Source organism: Pristis pectinata, chromosome 31 (genome assembly GCF_009764475.1).
Source record: "Pristis pectinata isolate sPriPec2 chromosome 31, sPriPec2.1.pri, whole genome shotgun sequence".
In the NCBI taxonomy this organism is placed as follows: domain Eukaryota; kingdom Metazoa; phylum Chordata; class Chondrichthyes; order Rhinopristiformes; family Pristidae; genus Pristis; species Pristis pectinata.
Genome location: NC_067435.1, coordinates 349809 through 365788, shown reverse-complemented (window position 1 = coordinate 365788; position 15980 = coordinate 349809). Strand labels below are relative to the sequence as shown.

Below are 15980 nucleotides of genomic sequence, written 5' to 3'. Positions count from 1 at the left end.
GGATCTGGGGGTTCATATCCACAGATCACTGAAAGTTGCCTCACAGGTGGATAGGGTAGTTAAGAAAGCTTATGGGGTGTTAGCATTCATAAGTCGAGGGATCGAGTTTAAGAACAGTGAGGTAATGATGCAGCTCTACAAAACTCTGGTTGGATCACATTTCGAGTACTGTGTCCATTTCTGGTCGCCTCATTATAGGAAGGATGTGGAAGTGTTGGAAAGGGTGCTGAGGAGATTTACCAGGATGCTGCCTGGTTTAGAGTATGGATTATGAGGAGAGACTAAGGGAGCTAGGGCTTTACTCTTTAGAGAGGAGGAGAATGAGAGGAGACATGATAGAGGTGTACAAAATATTAAGAGGAATAGATAGAGTGGACAGCCAGCACCTCTTTCCCAGGGCACCAATGCTCAGTACAAGAGGGCATAGCTTTAAAGTAATGGTGGGAAGTTCAAGGGAGATATCAGAGGAAGGTTTTTTACCCAGAGAGTGGTTGGGGCATGGAATGTGCTGCCTGGGGTGGTGGTGGAGGCAGGTACATTGGTTGAATTCAAGAGATTACTAGATAAGCAAATGGAGGAATTTAAAATAGAGGAATATGTGGGAGGAAGGGGTTAGATGGTCTTAGGCAAGATTTAAAGGTCGACACAACATTGTGGGCTGTACTGTTTTGTGTTGTGCTGTATTGTGCTGTACTGTTCTATGTATCCAGCCTCTCCTTAACCCAAACCTTCCAGTCCCAGTAAACATCCTCATACTTGGATGGGAGAGGTCTGAGGGTTATGGACTGGGTGCAGGTCAATGGGACTAGCAGAATAAAGTTTCAGCACAGACTAGAAGGGCCGAATGGCCTGTTTTCTGTGCTGTAGTGTTCTATGGTTCTATAAATCTTTTTTGCATCCTCTCCAGACTAACGACATCCTTCCTATAGCAGGGCAACCAGAACTGTGCACAGTTCTCCAAATTTGGCCTTATCAATGTCTCGTACAGCAGCAATACGACATCCTAACTGCTCTGCTCAATATTCTGAACAATAACGGCAAGTGTGCCAAACACCTCCTTCACTAACCTTGTCTGCCAGCGTTGCCACTTTCATGGAACTATGTACCTGCAACCCAGGTCTCTCTGTTAGACAACACTCCCATTGACTGTGCAACTCCTGCTGGAGTTTGTCTTACCAAAATGCAACACCTTGCATTTATCTGAAGTAAACACCATCTGCCATTCCTCGGCCCACTGCCACTAGTCAATTGATCAGGACCTTAGACAACTTCCTTACCTGTCCACTATATCACCAATTTTAATGACATCTGCAAACTTACTTACCATGCCACCTACGTTCTCACCCGAATAGATGATGAACTCCAGCAGATCCAACACCGATCCCTGTGGCGCACCACTGGTCACAGGCCTCCAGTATGAACAACAACCCTCCACCATAGCCCTCTGATTCCTACCGTCAAGCCAATTTTGTACCCAAATGGCTAGCTCACCCTGGATCCAATGTGATCTAATTTATCATTCTCTGTAACATGAAAACCAATGAAACGTGTGTTGAGGTATTAACAGAAATTAACATCCAATATAGTCTGGAAAATCTACAGCTCTGGCACCACCAAAGTCCTCAGTGTGCTGGATTATGGGAATTTTACTGAATATGGGGGTGGTGTGGGAGTCATTGACATTGAGAATTGGCCATAATTTTATGGAAATCGAGTTTCAGGAGCTGAATGACTTTTCCCTGCTCCTGTTTCTCTGAGACAATCCCATGGGATTAAGGATGACTTGTTTTGACTCCAATTCTGTTGGTTCAGAGGTGACTGGTGAGCCCAAGGTAGTGCCCACAACTCTGCATCAGATGGGCAGCATATACTCATTGGGCTTGGGATGTGGTGCTGTTTGTACAGTCTTTGTAGAGAATGGAGGAGCTAGGTGGCTTCTGGAGGCAGCTCCTCTTTTCTGAGTGATCCAAGGATCTACACAAGACTGACAGGTTGGTGGAAACCCTGGTTTGATGCACCACAGTCTTATTTAGTTCCTATGTTTTTACTACAGAGCAACAATCATCAAATAGCTTTTGTGCTGTCCGTTTGTTTAAGAAGTTTCTCAGTGAGCCACATGTCTCTCAGGCCTTTTACTATGAGCACCATTACCTGATGTACCATTGGTCACTCAAGTTTTGGATAGTCAGTAATGCTGTAGGTATTGGGAAGGTGAGTGAGGTTTTGACCCAGCAGGATTCAAAATGTGCTAACAGAAAGGAGAGACACGAGACTGCAGGTGCTTCAATCTGGAGCAACAAACAAGCTTCTGGAGCAACTCAGTGAGTCAGCCAGCATCTGTGGAAGCAGAGGAATAGTCGACATTTCAGGTTGCAACCCTGCCTCAGGATGGAGAATGTAGAGGGGAGATGGCCAGTATAAAGAGGTGAGGGGAGGGGTGAGGCAGGAGCTCTCAGGGGATAGGTGAAATCAGATGAGGAGGGGGTGATGACCTTAAATTGGATACCTTAGGCCTGCATTTAGAATTTACCGATATATATTGAAAAGTGTAAATTTTGATATATTCTATCTTATAGAAACATCATCTTGATGTAACACTGTTAGTGCTTGTTACTTACGTCCATTTGTAGATTTCTGAGAAGTCCCTTTTTTGCTCCAAGTGGTACAGGTATATAAAACTGGCAGAGAGAAAATTCCACGTTAGGCACACTCACTGCAACAACTCCCATGGACCCAATACACACACAAGCAGGTGAACATTGATGTTATATTAAGAAGCAATTAATGAAAGTAGTTTTCTTTTGAGATTCTCTTCCTGTTTCATCAAGTGACCACTCATGTCCTTGAGTGACCATCTGCCTAGGGGCCCCATCCTTGTGCTTTGGCATCAAAGGAAGAGTTTTAGCAGAGATGTGCCTTTGGCAAATGAAGAACAGGTATTAGTTGGAGTTATAGTAAATTCTAATCATCATGATGATTAGCTTCCAACATTTCTAACCAAATTTTGCCAGGGGAGGTTCACTTTAGCACCAACCCCAGTTGTTTTGTACAGGCTGGCTCAGTCAGTTTATCATGGGAAGGATATCTTATCTGTGTTGAAGCTGTTAGAAAATATTAGGACAGATAAGTCCCCGGGGCCTGATGGAATATTCCCCAGGCTGCTGGGTGAGGCGAGGGAGGAGATTGCTGAACCGTTGGCTAGGATCTTTGAGTCCTCATTGTCCACGGGAATGGTACTGGAGGATTGGAAGGTGGCAAATGGTGTCCCCTTATTCATAAAAGGTAGTAAGGATAGTCCAGGGAATTATAGATAGTCCAGTGAGCCTTACGTCTGTGGTGGGCAAGCTGTTGGAAAGGATTCTTCGAGATAGGATCTATGGGCATTTAGAGAATCATGGTCTGATCAAGGACAGCCAGCATGGCTTTGTGAAGGGCAGATCATGTCTCACAAGCCTGATAGTGTTCTTTGAGGAGGTGACCAGGCAGATTGATGAGGGTAGTGCAGTAGATGTGGTCTGCATGGATTTTAGTAAGGCATTTGACAAGGTTCCATATGGTAGGCTTCTTCAGAAGGTCAGAGGGCATGGGATCCTGGGAAGCTTGGCCGTGTGGATTCAGAATTGGCTTGCCTGAAGAAAGCAGAGGGTTGTGGTGGAGGGAGTGCATTCAGATTGGAGGGCTGTGACTAGCAGTGTCTCACAAGGATTTGTTCTGGGACCTCTGCTTTTCGTGATTTCTATTCATGACTTGGATGAGGGGGTAGAAGGGTGGGTTGGCAAGTTTGCAGATGACGCAAAGGTTGGTGGTATTGTGAATAGTGTGGAGGATTGTTGAAGATTGCAGAGGGAAATAGGTAAGATACAGAGCTGAGCTGGGAAGTGGCAGATGGAGTTCAATCCGGAGAAGTGTGAGGTGGTACACTTTGGAAGGACAAACTCCAAGGCAGAGTACAAACTTAATGGCAGGATACTGGGTAGTGTGGAGGAGCAGAGGGATCTGGGGGTTCATATCTACAGATCACTGAAAGTTGCCTCACAGGTGGATGGGGTAGTTAAGAAAGCTTATGGGATGTTAGCTTTCATAAGTCATGGGATCAAATATAAGAGCAGCGAGGTAATGATGCAGCTCTATAAAACTCTGGTTAGACCACACTTGAAGTACTGTGTCCAGTTCTGGTCGCCTCATTATAGGAAGGATGTGGAAGCGTTGGAAAGGGTGCAGAGGAGACTTACCAGGATGCTGCCTGGATTAGAGAGTATGCATTATGAGAAGAGACGAAGGGAGCTAGGGCTTTACTCTTTGGAGAGAAGGAGGATGAGAGGAGACGTGATAGAGGTCTACAAAATATTAAGAGGAATAGATAGAGTGGACAGCCAGCGCCTCTATCCCAGGGCACCAATACTCAATACAAGAGGGCATAGCTTTAAAGTAATGGGTGGGAAGTTCAAGGGAGATATCAGAGGAAGGTTTTTTACCCAGAGAGTGGTTGTGGCATGGAATGCGCTGCCTGGGGGGGTGGTGGTGGAGGCAGGTACATTGGTTGAATTCAAGAGATTACTAGATAAGCAAATGGAGGAATTTAAAATAGAGGAATATGTGGGAGGAAGGGGTTAGATGGTCTTAGGCAAGGTTTAAAGGTCGACACAACATTGTGGGCTGCATTTTTTGTGTTGTGCTGTATTGTGCTGTACTGTTCTATGTATCCAGCCTCTCCTTAACCCAAACCTTCCAGTCCCAGTAAACATCCTCATACTTGGATGGGAGAGGTCTGAGGGTTATGGACTGGGTGCAGGTCAATGGGACTAGCAGAATAAAGTTTCAGCACAGACTAGAAGGGCCGAATGGCCTGTTTTCTGTGCTGTAGTGTTCTATGGTTCTATAAATCTTTTTTGCATCCTCTCCAGACTAACGACATCCTTTCTATAGCAGGGCAACCACAACATTGTGGGCTGAAGGGTCTGTATTGTGCTGCACTGTTCTATGATTCTATTGAATTTAAGTGCACTAAATCATTTGGAACATAAGCCAAAGAAATTAGTAATGATGATCACTAAACTACTTCATTGTCATCTGTTCATAAATGCTTATCAGGAAGTAAATATGCTACTTGTGTTTGATCTGGCTGATATCTGACTCCAGACCCACCTTTGTGGTTGCCTCAGCAAACTACGTCTGTGTTAAAACAGAGAAGGCTTAAAATGGGATTGACCATTGGTCATTGACTCAGGTACTACAACTAGATGTGGCAGAGTTGGCCTTGCAAGATGCTTCTCACAAACATCTGGGGATGTGTCTAGAGTGCGAGAGATGTCCCATAAGTCAGCAGTGTGATGCCGTCATCCTCACAGAATCATACCTTACAGCCAACGAGCTGTCTTCATGCTAAGGACACTCTCCATCGTCTCTTGTAGCACCACAATTGAGCCAAATGGGAGAACAGATCTGATAGCTCAAGGCTCAACTCAAAACATCTGGGGTTGGCACTAAAGTAAAGTGAACTTAAGAGATTTGAAGAGACTTCAGTTTTACCAAGGTGCCCTTATGCCAAACTCAGTCAAATGCTGTCCAAAGGGCAGCGTCTCTCACCTCACCTGGGGTTCAGGCGTTTGATCTGTATTTGGACAAAGGTTCTGATGAGGTCTGAATCTGATTGGTCTGGGCGTCAGTGAGCAGGCTATCATGAATGAATTCCACTTGATAGTGCTGTCGACAGTGGTTTCCGTCATTTGGCTGATGAGAGTCGACTTTGTCAGTTGGCATTAACCTTCAGGTAAGATCCCAGCATGCCTGTCTACACTTCTGATTGAATCAGAGTGGTTTCCCTATCTTGATAGTAATGACAGAATAAGGGATACACTAGGCCATGAGCCCTTTGTTTCTCTAGTAGATGGTCTTAGTAAGTTTGCAGAAGATATGAAGAGTGGTGACATTGCGGATAGTGTAGAAGTTTGCCAAAGGATACAGCGGGATATAAATCACTTGCAGATATGGGCGGAGAAATGGCAGATGGAGTTTAACCCAGCCAAATGTGAGGTGTTGCAGTTCGGAGATCAAATGTAAAGAGATAGTACACAGTTAATGGCAAGCCCCTCAACAGTGTTGATGTACAGAGGGCCAAGTCCATAACTTCCTGAAAGTGGCTACACAGATTGATAGGGTGGTAAAGAAGCCTTATGGCATACTTGCCTTTATTAGTTGAGGCAGGTTCAAGAGTCAGTAAGTTATGTTGCAGCTTTATAAAACTCTGGTTAGGCTGCATCTGGAGTATTGCATTCAATTCCGATTGCCCCATTATAGGAAAGATGTGGAGGCTTTGGAGAGGGTGCAGGAGAGGTTCACCAGGATGCTGCCTGGAATAGAGGGCATGAGCTATAAGGAGAGGTTGGACAGACTTGGGTTGTTTTTTCTGGAGGGGTGGAGGCTGCGGGGAGACCTGATAGAAGTTTATAAGAGGCATAGATAGACAGCTGGTATCTTTTCCCCAGGGTTCAAATGTCTAACAGCAGAGGACATGCATTTAAAGTGGGAAGGGGTAAGTTCAAAGGAGATGTGTGGGGCAAGTTTTTTTTTACACAGAGTGGTGGGTGCCTGGAATGCCCTGCCAGAGCTGATAGTGGAGGCAAATATGATAAGAGGCTTTTAAGAGGCTCTTAGATAGGCACATGAATGTGCAGAGAATGGAGGGATATGGACATTGTGTAGGCGGAAGGGATTAGTTTAGTTAGGCATTTAATTACTAGTTTAATTAGTTCGGCATGACATCGTGGGCTGCAGGGCATGTTCCTGTGCTGTGTTCTATGTTCTAAGAAGTGAATCAAATGGGGTGGAAAGGATCTCAGGAAAGAGCAGGGCTTATTAATCTATTCATCTGAACAAAGTTGCAAATACTTCAACCCTGTCATTTACTCTCACATGCTGGGTCCTGTCATCACTGAAGGTGGGGATGTTCTTGGACCTTCTTGCTCCTGCTGGCTGTTTACTTGTCCATCTGCAACTAGATGTGGCAGGACTGCAGAGCATTGATCTGATCAGTTGGTTGTGAGATCACTCAATCTAAGCTGAGTGCACACTGCAATATGATCTGCCTGCTACTAAAACACTCTGCTCCTTGTTCTTCTTACCTGACCTAGCTACCTCTCTCCAGACCACCTTCCTACATAAACTAGATCTCTTTGTACTCTCTGCTGCCCCTTTTCTAACACCCATTGAAACTCATTCATCCAACATCGCTTTGCACCCTACATTCAATCCTGGTTGAGCAACACACTTAACACATAATCTTACTATTACAGTCATAGATTTGTACAGCATGGAAAAAGGCCCTTTGGCCCATACGTGTCCATGCTAACTATGATGTATATTTAAGCTAATCCCATTTCTCAGCACTTAGCCCATCTCCTTCTGTTATCCATTTACCTGTCCACATACTACCTGCCTCACCCACTTTCTCTGGCAGCTAGTTCCAGGTATCTACCACCTGCTGTGTTTATTTAAAAAAAGGTTCTTATTAAACTTTTCACCTCCAACCTTAAAATTCTGTCCTATTCTGAAGTATTTTGTCTAATATCTTTTATCTTCCCTATGTTTGCTTATTGATTGCTTCAGAAACCCCTTCCACTAACCTTTCAACCCAGAAACGTTGTGCTTCTCCCAATTGTCTTTCAAACTTTGTAAAAATTGTGCAGGGAGATTCTCAGTTCACAGTGCAGATCTTACCCCATTCCCTGGCCCTCAATTCCTCCACTGCTTACAATTAACAGGTCATCAAATAACTTGAACAAGATAGACTTACCCAGCAAGAGTAGTACTGTCTTCATATCAGCTCTGCAGGTGTCCACATCCAACTACACAAATCCTTCAGTGTTTGAGTGTTATCACAGCACAGGAAGGAACCGGAGATCGTGGTGTCAACAACTCCCTCACCACAGCGGAAGACTGGTGACACCCAACATGAGCAAAGAGGAAGGCAGATAGTACGTTAATCTCCATAGCAAGAAGATTTGAACATGAGAGTAAAGATGAGTAATTTCTGGAAAATGCTGCCTGGAGAGGTGGTGGAGATGAACACAACATTTGAGAAGTACAGAGATATCCACGAATTGCCAAAATGGAAGTCTACGGACCAGTGTAGATGGGTCATTGATGGTTGGGCTATTTCCGTGATGTATGACTTCACGACTCCCTCTTGCAACAATATATAGGGCCCTGGTGAGTCCAAGTCTGGAGTACTGGGTACAATTTTGTTCTCCTTACTGCAGTTAAATGTCTTCAGTAGGAACACACAGCTCATGGTGAACCAAAAAGTGACCAAAACTTGTCTGCAATTCAGTTATTGTGAGGAATTCAATGTTAGTGATGAACTTTTCAAACAGGCTGCAGGCTGGAAGGGAAATCCTGAAGTATTTGTTTTTGCAAAGGTAAATTTTCTTCTGGACCCCCTGCCATGTGACAATATCACTAAAGTAGTTCAATCCACAGAGTTCAACACTGGCCCATATAAATAAAAGGGAATGGCTTCAGCCAGTAGAAAGATGACTGCAAGGCAGCCAAGGCTCGGAACTGAATAGTCTAGGAACTAAACATGATGAATTGAGCCATGGCTGCCCATGGGAAACAAAGAAGATCAAGGGGCTGGAGTGGTGCAGTGGGGAAAGAGAACTGTAGGCCTGGGAGAGCTTTTAGAGTAAGAAGGGTGGAAGCCAATAGAGGCAGTTGATAATTTTAAAATTGAAACCTTTTCCAGCCGGGATCCATTGTAGGTTGTCAGTGATGGGGTAACAGGACTTCCTCAGATATAATTTCTTCTGCAAACTCAGTGATTGTGAAAGATTGGGTGAAGAAATGTCCTCTATGATCGTTGCAGCAGCAATTGAGAATGACCTGTAACTCCTTCCCCTTCTGACCACAGAGCTGAGAACAAGGAAGTCTAACTACTGTTTGCCACTTTGGGTCAAGTTGTGGTTTTGTGACTACACCACACCTCACTTTATGTTCCATTGAGAGGCAGCTTATTTTACTCATTTTTCAGGATCTAGACATCATTGGTAGGACCCAACACTAATTGCCCTAATGAGCCATCACCTAGTCTCTTTGGTGATGTTTCTGCCACATTGCTGTTGAATATGAAGTTCCAGAGCTTAGACCCAATGACATGATGGAATGGTGACATATTTCCAAACTGGCATGATGTGCACTTTGTTGGGGAAATTGCAGGTGGAAGAATACGTATCTTCTTTCTTGGTGATAGGCATTGCATGTTTGGAAGGTGCTGTCAGTGCAGCATACGTGGGTAAACTGCAGTGCATTTGTAAATTATGCACAGTGCAACCATTGCTGAGTCCCCACTAGCAATACCCTGGGAGTTCACCATTGACCAGAAAGTTATGGCCACAGAATTTATGTGGCTGCACCAGATGACCAACAACGTTTATACCAGTGGATACAGGAGCAGGTCAGGGGATGGGTATTACATTGAGTTAACGACAGCTCCTGAAGCATGCTATCTGCGAGATTCTCAGCCTTATGGTGCCATTTGGATGCTGATCAAGATCTGACACCCACATCTTCAGCTCCACCAACTGAACGTTTGCCGAGTATCTAGTTGTCCAGGACATGAAGAACACAAAGCATGCAACACCATTGTTAAGACCAGTTTCTCTTGGGGGTGGGGAGGAAGAAGTCCACAGTATTTTTAACATTTTAAATTCCACTGTTGCCATGTTGGGATTTGATCTCAGTTCTGGATTGTTACTCTAGACTTTGGGTGACATATCTGGTGATGCAGTCACTACTGCCACAACAGCAATTAAAGTACCCAGCAAAAACACATTTAGAGCATAGAACATAGAACAGTACAACACAGAACAGGTCCTTCGGCCCACAATGTTGTGCTGACATAACTACTCACTCCTAACTACAGAATGCCCATATCCCTCTATTTTCCTCTCATTCATGTGCCCATCCAAGCCCCTCTTGAAAGCCCCAGTGAGCTTGCCTCCACCACCCTATCAGGCAATGCATTCCAGGCATCCACCACTCTCTCAGTAAAAAACTTACCCCTCACGTCTGTTCTGAACCTACCCCCCTCACCTTAACTGCATGCCCTCTGGTATTGGATCACCCAATAATGGGAAAAAGATATTGCTTGTCCACCCTATCTATGCCCCTCATAATTTTATACACTTCCAACAGATCACCGCTCAGCCTCTGCCGCTCCAGAGAAAAGAGCCCAAGTTTGTCCAGCCTCTCCTGATAGCACATGCCATCAGTGGTGGATTGTATTTTGTTTGCTTTGCAAATTATTCACCATCTGTCTTTATGCTATTTACCATGGTATTACCATCCACTCACCACCATTTCATTTTGGGAAACCCCTTGGCAACTTCCCTGTATGTTGAGATGCTGTTAGAAGAGCAGTAGATGATTAATCAGGCATCACTGGAAAAGTACAGCACTTACCTGTTGACATCTAAGAAACCAATGAAGGAGGCAATGTCTTGTCAGTGCTGTGTATGGAACCTGTGCAGGTTCAATTAACTTTGAATTAGAATTTAGATTTTGGGACAGTTTGCTGGGGAGTTGATAGAGTCACATAGCAGGGAAGTGAACCCTTCAGCTCACTGAGAAAGAGCGAACTACTTCCACTGATTGGTGAGCTGAGGGTAAGGGAATGGCAAAGGCATGGCAAGTGCAATGTTAGCATTCATTCAAGAGAACTGAAATATAAAAACAAGGATGTACTGCTGAGGCTTTATAAGGCGTTGATGAGAAACTTTTGACCCTGTAACAGGAAACAGTTGCTGACCCTGGAAAGGGACCAGAGGAGGTTCACAAGAATGATACTGGGAATGAACGGCTTAACGTATGAGGGGTATTTGATGGCTCTGGGCCTGTACTCAATGGAGTTCAGAAGGATGAGGTGGGCTTGGGGGGGGAACCTCATTGAAACGTATGGAATACTGAAAGGCCTGGATAGAGTAGACATGGAGACAATGTTTCCGTTAGTAGGAGAGTCTAGGATCTGAAAGCACAGCCTCAGAATAAAAGGATGTCCCTTTTAGAACTGAGATGAAGTGGAATTTCTTCAGCCAGAGGGTGGTGAATCTATGGAATTCATTGCCACAGATGGCTCTGGAGGCCAAATCATTGGGTGTATTTAAGGCAGAGATTGATTGGTTCTTGATTGGTAAGGGGGTCAAGGGTTACGGGGAGGAGGTGGGAGAATGGGGTTGAGAAGTCAGCCATGATTGAATGGCGGTGCAGAGTTGATGGGTCGAATGGCCTAATTCTGCTCCTATATCTTATGGTCTAATGGAACAGAACCTGAACATTATAGCCCATGTTTCCGACCATATTGCCAATCAACATTCCCATTTAAGTTAATCCTATTTGCCCACATTTGGCCCATCTCCCTCTAAACCTTTCCTATCCATGTACCTGTCCAGTGGCTTTTATATGTTGTTAATGTACCTGCCTCAACAACTTCCTCTGGCAGCCCAATGCATATATTGACCACCCTCTGGGAGAAAAACTTTGCCTCTCAGGTTCCTATTAAATCTCTCACCTCTCACCTTAAATCTATGCCCTCTTGATTCCCCAACCCTGGGGAAAAAAACTGTGTACATTCACCCTATCTATACCCATCATGATTTTATACATCTCTATAAGATCACCCTTCATTCTCCTATGCTCCATGAAAAAATTTCTAGCCTGCTCAGTCTCTCTCCGTAACTCAGTCCCTTGAGTCCTGCACTCTTTCCAGCTTAACGACATCTTTCCTATAGCAGGGCAACCAAAACTGAATGCAATATTCCAAATGCGGCCTCACCAACATCTTGTACAACTTCAATGTAACATCCCAACTTCTATACTCAATGCCCTGACCGATGAAGGCCAGCGTGCCAAAAGCCTTCTTCACCACCTTGCCTACCTGTGACATCACTTTTAGGGAACCATGTGCTTGTACCCTGTTCTACAGCACTCCCCAGGGCCCTACTGTTCACTGTGAATATCCTACAGTCATTTGTCTTCCCAAAATGCAACACCTTGTACTTGTCTGAATTAAACTCCATTTGCCATTCCTCAGCCCACTTACCCAGTTGATCAAGATCCCTCTGTAAATCTTGGTAAACATTTTCACTGTCAACATTACCTATTTTAGTGTCATCTGCAAACTTAATAACCACGCCTTGTACATTCTCATCCAAATCATTGATATAGATGACAAGTAGTAATGGCCCAGAAACAACCCCTGGGGAACACCACTAGTCAAGGGCCTCCAGTCCAATAAACAACCCTCCAGCTTCACCCACCATCAAGCCAATTGTGTATCCAATTAGCTAGCTCTCCCTGGATCCCATGCCATCTACTTTCCATAACAGCATACCACACGGAACCTTATCAAAGGCCTTACTCAAGTCCATATAGACTACGTTATCACCCTGCCCTGATGGACCTTCTTGGTTACTTCTTCAAAAAACTCAATCAAAGTCATGACAAAGCCATGCTGACTACCCCTAATCAACCCCTGTCTTTCCAAATGCTTGTATATCTTATCCCTCAAAATTCCCTCTAGTAACTTACCTAACACAGATGTTAGGTTTACTGGTCCGTAGTTTCCAGATTTTTCTTTGCAGCCCTTATGAAATAAAGGCACAACATTAGCCACCCTCCAGTCTTCTGGCACTTCACCCGTCGCTAACGATGATGCATATATTTTGCATATATCTCGCATATATCTCAGCCAGGGCTCCCACAATTTCTTCTCCAGCTTCCCACAGTGTTCTTGGATATACCTGGTCAGGGCCTGGAGATTTATCTACCTTCATAGGCTTTAAGAAACCCAGTTCCTCCTCTGCTGTAATGTGGACTATCCCTAAGACATCCCCATTAACCATCTCAAGTTCTGAAGTCTTCATGTCCTTCTCCACAGTAAAAACAGAGGAGAAATATTTGTCCACTTTGGTACTTGAGGAGCCCTTTTCTCTCTCTTTAGTTTTTCCCTTAATATGCTTTTGATTCTTCTTAATCTTCTCTGCCAAAGCTATCTCATGCTCCCTTTTTGCCCTTCTGATTTCCTTCTTGAGTACACTCCTACATCCCTTATACTTCTTCCAGGATTCACTTGAGCCCAGCTGCCTCTACCTGACCAGAGCATCACTATCCCTCATCATCCAGGGTTCCCTACTCCTGCCAGCTTTGCCTTTCACTCTAAGAGGAACCTGCAGATCTTGAATTCTCGATATCTCACTTTTAAAAGCTTCCCACTTGCCAGACGTCCCTTTGCCTACACATAAGCTACTCCAATCAACTTTTGCAAGTTCCTGTCTAATACCATCAAAATTTGCCTTGCCCCAGTTTAGAACTTTAACTTGTGGACCAGATCTCCCCTTTCCATAACTAATCTATGGTCACTGGTCCCAAAGTGCTCCCCCACTGCCAACTCAGTCATTTGTCCTGCCCCATTTCCCAACAGTAAGTCAAGCTTTGCCCTCTCCTGAGTAGGGCCTTATATATATTGCATGAGGAAAATTTCTTGAAAACTTAACAAAGTCCGCCCATCTAAGCCCTTAGCACCAGTCTATATAAGGAAGCGTAAAATCCCCTACTGTGACAACCCTATTATTCTTGCAACTTTCTGCAACCTCCCTGCATATTTGTTCCTCTAAATCCCATTGACTGTTAGGGGGCCTACAGTACAATCCCAACAAGGTGACTATCCCCTTCTTATTTCTCAGCTCCACCCATAAAGCCTCACAGGGCAAGCCCTCAGTAATTTCATCTCGGACTAGTGCTATGATGTTCTCTTTAATCAGAAACACAAGTCCTCCTCCTCCTCCCTTTCCTCCACCTCTATGCCATCTGTAGCACCTGTCCCCTGGAACATTTAGCTGCCAGTCCTGTCCCTCCCTCAGCCATGTTTCTGTAATGACTATAATGTCCCAGTACCACATAGCTATCCACACTTTGAGTTCATCTGCATTGTCTGGCAGGCCTCTTGCACTGAAATAAATGCAATTTAATCCAACAGTCTTTCCTCGCTCTCTGCCATGCTGCAGCCTGTCTCATCTACTGACCTTACTGTCATTGAATTCTGTCTCAACTTCCAGTCTCCCACCTGCCTCCCTTCTGATTTGGATGCCACCCCCCTGCCAATGTAGTTCAAACCCTCCATAATAGCACCCATTGAAATAAATTGACATTGAATCAGATGATATTAGATCCAGATACTCCAACAGCATCTCTCAAATCCATGACCTCTACTAGGACAAGGGTAGCAGAGAAAGCCCACAAAGCTGTGCCAAACATGTCCCTACCTTAGAAATTATTAGGCTTACCCATAGCCCTCTATTTTTCTCATCTCCATGTACCTATCCAAAATTCTCTTAAAAGACCCTATTGTATCCGCCTCCACCACCGTTGCCGGCAGCCCATTCCACGCACTCACCACTCTCTGAGTAAAAAACTTACCCCCGACATCTCCTCTATACCTACTCCCCAGCACCTTAAACCTGTGTCCTCTTGTGGCAACCATTTCAGCCCTGGGAAAAAGCCTCTGACTATCCATGTGATCAATGCCTCTCATCATCTTATACACCTCTATCTGGTCACCCCTCATCCTTTGTCGCTCCAAGGAGAAAAGGCAGAGTTCACTCAACCTGCTTTCATAAGGCATGCTCCCCAATCCAGGAAACATCCTTGTAAATCTCCTCTGCACCCCTTCTATGGCTTCCACATCCTTCCTGTAGTGAGGCGACCAGAACTGAGCACAGTACTCCAAGTGGGGTCTGACCAGGGTCGTATATAGCTGCAACATTACCTGTCAGCTCCCAAATTCAATTACTTGGAGTATAGCAAGGCTTGGGACAAGGACCCACATTGTAGACTGGTCCAGAAGGTTAAAGCACATGGGATCAAGGCATGTTGGAAAACTGGATCCAAAATTGGCTTGTTGATTAGAGGCACATGGTGGTGGAGGGATAGTGTTTCTCTGATTAGAATTCTGTAGCAAGTGTGCACCGCATGGATTGGTGCTGGGACCTTTGTTTGTAATATATATAAATGACTTGGATGAGATAGGTGGTCTGATCAGTAAGTTTGCTGATGACACAAAAAATGGTGAAGAAGGTTTATCTAAGGATACAGTGGGAAATAGATCAGCTGGAAGACAGGGCAGCACAGGTAGACAGGTTGGTGAAGAAGGCATATGACGTGCTTGACTTCATTGGCCTTGCCATTGAGTACAAGGGTTGGGATGTCATCTTATAGCTGTACAAAACTTTGTGACTGTACCCACCTCTACCACTTCCTCTGGCACCTCGGTCCACACACCCACCAACTGCTATGGAAAACCTTACCCCTCCAGTTCCCTTTAAACCTTTCCCCTCTCACCTTAAACCTATGTTATCTACAATCTAATCTGGGTAAAAGGCTGTGACCACCCACCCTATCAATGATCCTCATGATGTTATAAACCTCTAAGTTCACCCCTCAGCCTCCTATCCATCAGGAAAAAAAGCCCCAGACTTTCCAGTCTGCCCTTCTGTCCCAACAACTTCTTTGTGAATCTTTCATGCATCCTCCTCTACGGTAATCACGTCCTTCCTAGTATATGGTGACTAGAACTGCACAGAATGCTTCAGGTGCGGTCTCACCAATGTCTTGTCCAGCTGTCAAGTGACATCCTAACCCTATTACTTAATGGCCTGACCCATGAAAGCAACCGTGCCATAAACCTTCTTCACCACTTTGTCTACCTGTGTACCTAGTTTCATAGAGTTATGTAGCCGTATAGTAGTACGGCACAAAAACAGGCCCTTCGGCCCAACCAGTCCATGCCAACCAAGATGCCCATCCAAGCTAGTGTTCTTTCAGAAAACTATGTACCTATACTCCTAGGTCTCTTTGTTCTACAGCACTCCCCAGGGCCCTGTCATTCACTGTGTATGTCCTGACCTGGTTTAACTTCCCAAAATGCATCA

At 44.7% G+C, this 15980-nt stretch overlaps 1 protein-coding gene across 1 annotated transcript in view; it reads right to left on the bottom strand.

The window, feature by feature from the left end:
• Positions 1–7888, bottom strand: part of LOC127584953 (adhesion G protein-coupled receptor E5-like) — a 47766-nt gene extending 39878 nt beyond the window's left edge. The window contains exons 1-2 of the mRNA XM_052042002.1: positions 7793–7888; positions 2619–2678 (exon numbers count right to left, since the gene is read on the bottom strand). Coding sequence (XP_051897962.1) covers positions 2619–2678; positions 7793–7817 — 85 coding nt within the window. The 5' untranslated portion in view covers positions 7818–7888. The remainder of the gene's footprint in view (positions 1–2618; positions 2679–7792) is intronic.
• Positions 7889–15980: the final 8092 nt, after the last annotated feature.